The 8,077-nt window shown below is 46.2% G+C and overlaps 1 protein-coding gene across 1 annotated transcript; it reads left to right on the top strand.

Moving 5' to 3' along the window:
* Positions 1-235: 235 nt before the first annotated feature.
* Positions 236-8,048, top strand: LOC128890805 (delta-1-pyrroline-5-carboxylate synthase). The gene is made up of 6 exons (XM_054149680.1): positions 236-661; positions 2,815-3,154; positions 5,152-5,799; positions 6,411-7,228; positions 7,302-7,592; positions 7,670-8,048. Exons 1-6 carry the CDS (start codon positions 563-565, stop codon positions 7,835-7,837), a joined length of 2,364 nt encoding a protein of 787 aa, XP_054005655.1. The 5' UTR covers positions 236-562; the 3' UTR covers positions 7,838-8,048.
* The last annotated feature ends 29 nt before the right edge of the window (positions 8,049-8,077 follow it).

Below are 8,077 nucleotides of genomic sequence, written 5' to 3'. Positions count from 1 at the left end.
CACCGCTAATTCTTTGCAAACAGGGCACGCGAAGACGGACTTTGCGTGGCCTTGGCTGGCAACGGGGAACGCGGGCGATTTTTGTCGCGCCGCGAAAGGTCGATCGTCGTACGAAACGTCAAACTCCCCGAGGAGAATCTCCTCCCACCCGCGCCACGGTAAATGTTTCGTCGTGGATAGACGTCTAATCTTGACACGATAACGTCGATTTTTCTGCCACGATTTCGTCGAGTGTGAAGCAGTAGTATGTCGTGAACCACTACGACGACCGCGACGCCGCGGCACCGAGGTCCACCTACGATCCAGTCTTATCCCCGACTTTCTTGCTCCTCTTTCTTTATCATCCTTCCATCTCCCGATAACCGGTGAACCTTCAGCGGCGTAATCCGCGAAGAACTCGCCCATCGAATCTGGTAATTAACTCAAACCCGCCTGCACCTTCCTCGTCGTTCAAACAAGCTCCACGGCCGTCGAGAAGGAACGTCACGGGTTCGATTTGGAAAATCCGTAATTTGTGTTGTGGCCCGAGCACTCGAGAAAAGAAGTCGAATAAGCAGCAACCATGTACTCGGCGCTGTTGCTATTGAGATCTACCAAGCTCGGACGCTTTCCAGCAAGATTGGCTTCGTCCTCCTCGCCCCTAAGGATTCCCGAGCAACCGGTACGTGCAATTTTCTCTCATTTTCGCCTCTCGTTCCATCGAAATCGTGGAACCGATCGATCGTTCTTGGTCGATGATTGGGTAGCCGAGTCGATTTTTAACGTGTTCGCCGAGTTCGTGTTCTTAATCGAATGTTGCCCCTCGAAGAACGCCTTTTCGCGTCTTCCGACGATGAGATTAATTAAACGTTCGCGATGAAATTGTACGACGCGAACAAGCGCGGAAATTAATTTTTACTTTGCAAGAATTACGATGGATAAAAATAAGATGCCCGACAAAGGTGATCGAGATGATAAACTTCGAGAGCCGTAATTGCAATTCGAAAAGAGCCGATAAAGCTCGATATTTAATCATTCGGTGAAATAAATACTTTCACGGGATAAAAATATATAAATACATTTCAACATCGATAAAAACTTCTTTCGATGCTGAACCAAACGGATGGCGATAATTACTGGAACGGATGCATCTTTATTCTCTGCGTCCGTATGCCAAACGACGAGTTAAAACGCACCCGTTGATATGCCCTTTCCCCTGACCCTTTGATAATTTTTTAATTGGATGCAAGATCGGGAGAATTAAACGCGCTTTTAAATGCAAAAATCCACCATTCGTTTTCATGGATCGCCAGTTTAATTGGTTGCGCTGCGACAAATGTAACGCGACGTTATCGCGAATACATGGCATCCCACGAAACACAATTTCGTATCAGCCGCGTAAATTTCGCATAATAGTCGTTGTTTTAGAGATATTAATTGGATCGCGTGTTCCGTAATTGAAGCAGCTAATGTATTCAAGTTTGTCATATTTTAAACAAGTCACCGTTACGTGTAGCGTATCAAAATATCCTTATGTAACGAGTACAGCTCGATATATATATATATATCAAATGCAATCCGTATCTGTTTTGTAAACTCTTAGAAATAGAACAATCGTCGAATTTACGATAAAGCAACGTAAACATCTTCGTCGATGATTAAGACTATTCGCGATACATGTTTATTTTCCGTGAAAACGAGCACGAACGAATCACGCGCCGTTTCGTTGACACCTTTGTCGCCCCGCGAGGAATACTACAAAGATAAAGATTGAGTTTTATCAATCGTCGCTGCAGTACGACCACGTGGCTGATAAACAAACGCAGCAACGAGCATTTTTCTTAAACTTCGCGAAACTATCCAGCACGTTTTCGTTAACGTCGATCGGTAAAACGTTCGGTGTTCCGTTCGAGGAGAATTCGAACACCGAAGGATGCAATAGCTGCCGCGGTTGCGTGCGCGATCGCATGGTTTTCCCTTCCACGTTACAATTAGGAACCGATATAGCAAACTACTTCTCGAGAAGCAGATAACAACCGCGCGATATGATTTATGACGCGCAATCGGCAATTTCCGCGTTTACAAAACCACTGGAATCTGCATCGAAGCAGAATCGTTAAAGTTTCTTGCTGCCAGAAAAGTTCGAGTAACCGCGCGTGTCTTTTTTTTTTTTCTAATTACGATAATACTCCCGATATCGCGTTATAATGTCAATACGACGGAGACCGACGGAAACAGCGTCGAACGAAGAAGAGAAATTTGTCCACTCGTTTCATTCTTATTGTCTTCGATACGCGCAATAATCTTCCGGCTATCATTGAAGCTGATACCGACTACGTAAACAGATCTGTATTTTTATGTAATCGATGGAGTACCGAAGGAAAATCCACGTGTACACGTGAAACTGTGTCGAGTGGCAATCGAGTAAAATTTCGTCTTCGGAAATTGTTCAATCTTAATTAAAGTATTGCACGAAGATAACGTTTTAGGACTCGAGAAGTCTGAGATACGCGTTGCGTTGGTCGCAGAAAGTTCCGAGAGAAGCTTGACAAGCTATTAAATCGGTCAAGTGCGCGTGGAACGTCAAAGAGTATCTTTTTTTCACGGTTCCGTTTCGCATTCTTGAATCAAATTAAGTAAATATATTTTTCCTAGAATTCTTAGAAGTAAGCCTGCGACAACCGATGGTCCGAATGACCTATATTCTGCCTCCGAGTTGACAGTTGCCCAAGAACCCAAGTTTATCGCGACTCGTGCAATGAAACAGTTTCCAAAATGTATGTCTTTGGCGGCGCAACGGTAATTATTATTCGATTAACTGGATGCTATTTTAAGGGAAACCGAGTGGACTTACGGAGAGAGCTGCAAGCGGCGGAAAGACCTGGAAAAACTGCGGCGACTTTCAGCGATCGCAGCCAGCTGAAGTATGCGCGTCGTTTGGTCGTGAAATTGGGCAGCGCTGTTATCACAAGGGAAGACGAACATGGACTGGCGTTGGGTCGTTTGGCATCCATCGTCGAACAGGTAGCCGAATGCCAGAACGAAGGTCGCGAATGTATTATGGTCACCAGTGGTGCGGTCGCGTTCGGTAAACAGAAACTCACCCAAGAACTGTTGATGTCGTTGTCGATGAGGGAAACATTGAGCCCAGCCGATCATACCAGAGAACACGCAGGTATAATTCTGGAAAACAATAGGATAAAATTACAGGGAGTATTTATCTTGGCCATGTATACATCTTCGTGTCATTAATATCCTTTCAATACGCGTGTCATTAATATCCTTGAAATGAAATAACCACGCGTTTGTACGTTTAAACGTAAACTCGGAATGTACGACAGCCTGTCGAAACTTGCGAATTTTGTTTCGTGAACAAAATTTATTTAATAAGAAGAACAGGATTATATAACGATCGAGTTATTATGAATTCTTGAAGCGATGATTAATTTCACGGGTCAAGCGTTGGACTTTCTACGATTGTCGATTTCTCAAGCTCGGATTCGTACGAGATTTCAAGGGCATCAACATTTCCTCGATTCTTATACTAGGACGTTATCGCGCGAAGAACGATACGTTGACCTTCGAATGGCCTCGAATTAAAAAGCGCAATAATTTCAGAATAATTACAGTTGTTCTTTCGACACAAGTAATCTATTTCAAAACGACGCGAATGTCGAGCGGATCGAGACATTGTAGTTCTGGACTATACATGACATTACGTTCTTTGTAGATAACTTCCCTTGTTCCGTGAGAACGCAACAACGCGAGCCGGATATTCGAGGATCTCGAAGCTTTTTTCATTTCACCGCGAATTTCATACTTTTTTGGCTACCATCGGCTAACTGCAAATTGAAATACACGAGCCCCATGGTTGGATTCTCTCGCTTCATGATCTTCTTTATATCTTTCCCGGTAATGAGCTTCGAGCATGATGAGCGTACTCAAATTTACCATTTGCCAACCGAGCGTACCTTTCTCTTTTATTATTTCCGTAGATCCTTGCCGAACCTTGGTCTACGTTAATTAATCATAATTACGCATCGCAGGGAACGGCGGCGATCCCGCGAAACAGGAAGAATAATTCTCGGCCATATTTAAATTGTCCGCCATGAATCGATTAACCGAGTAATTGAGAAAGTTACAACCATTAAATTCTTTCCCCGTATAAATTCACCGAATTAAAATGTACGATCTCTGTTCATTTTAACACGCGGCTTCTTCCCAGCCGGGCACAATTACGTCAATTTATCTCAAAAGAGTTACGTAGAAATTAAGTGAATCTCATTTTAATTAAATTCGTGATGAAAAGAAAAGTCACCGATAATACCAAAGATTCATTGAGAAGCAAATGAAAGATAGAGGAAGATACTGTCTCGATATCCTCGAGCTGGCAGAACTCAACGGTCGCTCTAGGTCCCTTCCTAGCTTTACTATTATTTGGACCAGTAGAGAACATCCCCTTCTCGCGAATTCGCGTTGTGGCCGTCTAAAAAAGATCGATACACAAATGGTCGTAACATTAACTGCGGTCACGTTTTGTATTTTGTACACTGAAATGTTCAGGAGGGAAGCGTCGGAACGTCCCCGAGGTACTTCCGGCTATCCACGGACTCCTCGGGAACTTGACAATGTCCGGCCCTGCCATGTAGGTTAAACCAACAACCACGAGCCGCCCAATTCTTTTACCAGCAATTCCCTCGAGATTCTATTTGCCCGAGAAAACATTCGCGGTAATTCTCCTTTCGGGAAGTAGAAATCGAACGACGATAGACAGAAATTGTTGTGAAAATAGCGCGGTCCTGTTTCTTATTACCCTTTGGGAAACATTTGCACGACGTAATCGTCGTCGACGTCTTCTCCGTTCTTCTGACGCCTCGGAGCGATAACGAGAGAATTCAAACGAAATCTAAGCGCCATTCGAAGGAAGAACAACCATATCGAAATTGTACATGTTTCATGCTTATTCAACGCTTCGCTTCAACTCTTTCGAGCATTCGCGTAGTTCGAACTCGTTGATCTACTAGATACACGTGCTAGAAAGGGTCGAAAGACGAAGCAAAAATCATTCGCTTAACAACGCATTACGTACCACGTGACCTACTGACCGCATATCCAGCTTCACGATACAGCGGAGGAGGGTGGTACGGTAACTTTGGTCTAATCTTCACGCAGGCACTCTTTTGGAACCTAGAGCAGCAGCCGCGGTTGGTCAATCAGGCCTCATGTCACTGTACGATGCAATGTTTGCTCAATACGGTGTAAAGTTGGCACAAGTTTTGGTGACGAAACCCGACTTCTACAACGAAGAGACGCGCAAGAATTTGTTCAGTACCTTGAGCGAGTTGATCAGCCTGAACATCGTGCCCATCATCAACACGAACGACGCCGTCTCGCCACCGCCACACGTCGACGAAGAGGTAGCCGGTGGCGGAGGTCGACGAGGTATTTCCATAAAGGACAACGACTCGTTGGCAGCTATGCTGGCGGCAGAGGTCCAAGCCGACCTGTTAATCTTGATGAGCGATGTGGACGGGATCTACAACCTACCCCCTTGGCTGGACGGAGCGAAGATGTTGCACACTTTCAGCTCCGATCTGAGGGGCACCATCAAGTACGGACAGAAGTCGAAGGTCGGCACCGGTGGCATGGATTCGAAGGTCAACGCCGCTCTGTGGGCACTCGACCGGGGTGTCTCCGTTGTAATCTGTAACGGAACCCAAGAGAAAGCTATAAAGCACATCCTCTCCGGAAGGAAGATCGGCACGTTATTCACCGAAACGACTGGGTCCAGCACACCCATCGAGGTCGTTGCTGAAAACGGTAAATCGAACGTACCTATTACCATATACCAATTACCATCTACCTATTACCGTCTCCCCGTGTCTTCCAGCTACCTTGCGTTACCTTTTTAAAAAGGAATCGTCGGGACAAACACTATTGTCGCGTCAAACGCGTTATTTTTTTCGTAGAGGGGTCGGTCACTCGCGTCATTTTGTTCTACCGACCATAGCAATATAGGTTATCGATTATCGAAGGTAGAAACGAAACGGCTTGCGGTTGCTGTATCGCGGTCATTGTACAATTATCCGCGACACGTACCGCTCTCCAAGATATAGAAAATATCGCATTATTCGACAGTGTATTTCGATTCAAACGAGTTCGCGGCATCCCCATTGAGTCCGTAAGCGGGAAGAAAAGTAGTCGAGTATTCTTAGCTCGGGAGAAAATACTCTTCTTTTTCATCTACGGATCGTTATTATCAACGGTGGGTTTCATTCGAGCTTATTTAATATATTACCGCTATTCTTCGAAGACGAAACTCAATTTTCCAGGGATAAAGCGTACGCAATACTTGGAAACAGGAATAACTCTTGAAATAAAGTGTTTCTCTTCTTTTAAGAGGTGAAATAAAAGTATGATACGTTTTCCAGCTCGCGTCGGGAGCAGAGCTCTTCAGGCTCTTCGGCCAGAGGAGCGCGCAAATTGTATTAACGCGTTGGCCGACCTTTTGGAGTCCCGTCAGACAGGAATTCTGGAGGCGAATGCGAAAGACCTCGAAGAGGCGCAGAAAAGTGGGCTGGCGAAGGCGCTTCTATCACGTCTTTCCTTGACGCCCGCGAAACTGAAGTCCCTGAGCTCTGGCTTGCGACAGATCGCAGACGACTCTTTGACGAACGTGGGCCGCGTGATCAGGAGAACGAAGCTCGCGGAGGGTCTCGAATTGAAACAGATTACGGTACCGATCGGCGTGTTGTTGGTGATTTTCGAATCGAGACCCGACAGTTTGCCTCAAGTGGCCGCGCTGGCGATGTCCAGTGCCAACGGTCTCCTTCTAAAGGGCGGGAAAGAAGCCGCCAACAGCAATCGATATTTAATGGATCTCGTGAAAGAGGCGCTCAACACCGTCGGTGCGTCGAACGCGATATCCCTCGTCTCGACAAGGGAAGACGTTGGCGATCTACTGTCGATGGAGAAACACATAGATCTCATCATCCCGCGTGGCAGTTCCGATCTCGTTCGTTCGATTCAGGAGCAATCGAAGCATATCCCGGTGCTTGGTCATGCGGAGGGCATCTGTCACGTCTACGTGGACAAAGAAGCGGACTTGGCCAAGGCTTTGAGGATCGTCAGAGACTCGAAATGTGACTATCCTGCCGCTTGCAACGCTATGGAGACTCTCCTCATTCACGAGGATCATATGAAGGATAGCTTCTTCACCGACGTCTGCAACATGCTACAAAAAGAAGGGGTGAGTGTATTAGGAATATTAAAGGAGGACGGTATACGCTTGGAACATTAACGACAAATCATCGTAATTCTAGGTAAAAATTCATTCCGGACCAAAACTAAGGCAGCTGTTGACGTTCGGTCCACCGGCCGCGAAGAGTCTCAAGACGGAGTACAGTTCCCTCGAGTGCACCATCGAGGTTGTAACGGATCTGGACGACGCGATAAATCATATCCACAAGTACGGCAGCGGGCACACCGATGTGATCGTTACCGAAGACAGCAAAAGAGCCAGCCACTTCCAAAGAGAGGTCGATAGTGCATGCGTGTTTCACAATGCCAGTACACGGTTCTCCGATGGATACAGATTTGGTCTTGGCGCGGAGGTAAGCGGTTAAATTCTTACGATTTCCAGGTAAACTTGGACGTCTTTTGTAATCAAATTCTAAAATTCTCTTCGAAGGTCGGAATTTCCACGGCAAGGATACACGCTCGCGGACCGGTCGGAGTGGACGGTTTGCTGACCACGAAATGGGTGTTGCAAGGTGACGGTCACGCAGCTGCCGACTTCGCCGAGGGTGGCAGCAAAGTTTGGCTCCATCAATCCTTGCCGCTTAACGAAACAGCATGAATCGATCTCGTAAACTCAAGCAACTTAGAGGATGTCGGAATCTTTGCCGCCGCGACACGGAGTATTTTCCATCGAGGGGTACCGCCGGAGAGAAATCGCGTTAAACCGCGACGAACGTACAAATTTCTCTCCACCCTTCAATCGCTCGTCGCTAAATGCTCGCGGATCGTTAAGAACCTTATCGGATAGCTACATATACGGTCGCGTGGACCGTACATTCGTACGCAACCACGAAATCAT

Source organism: Hylaeus anthracinus, unplaced genomic scaffold (assembly GCF_026225885.1).
Source record: "Hylaeus anthracinus isolate JK02 unplaced genomic scaffold, UHH_iyHylAnth1.0_haploid 12001, whole genome shotgun sequence".
Taxonomy (NCBI): domain Eukaryota; kingdom Metazoa; phylum Arthropoda; class Insecta; order Hymenoptera; family Colletidae; genus Hylaeus; species Hylaeus anthracinus.
Note: the sequence above shows the minus strand (reverse complement) of the source record. Positions and strands in the feature narration are given on the sequence as shown.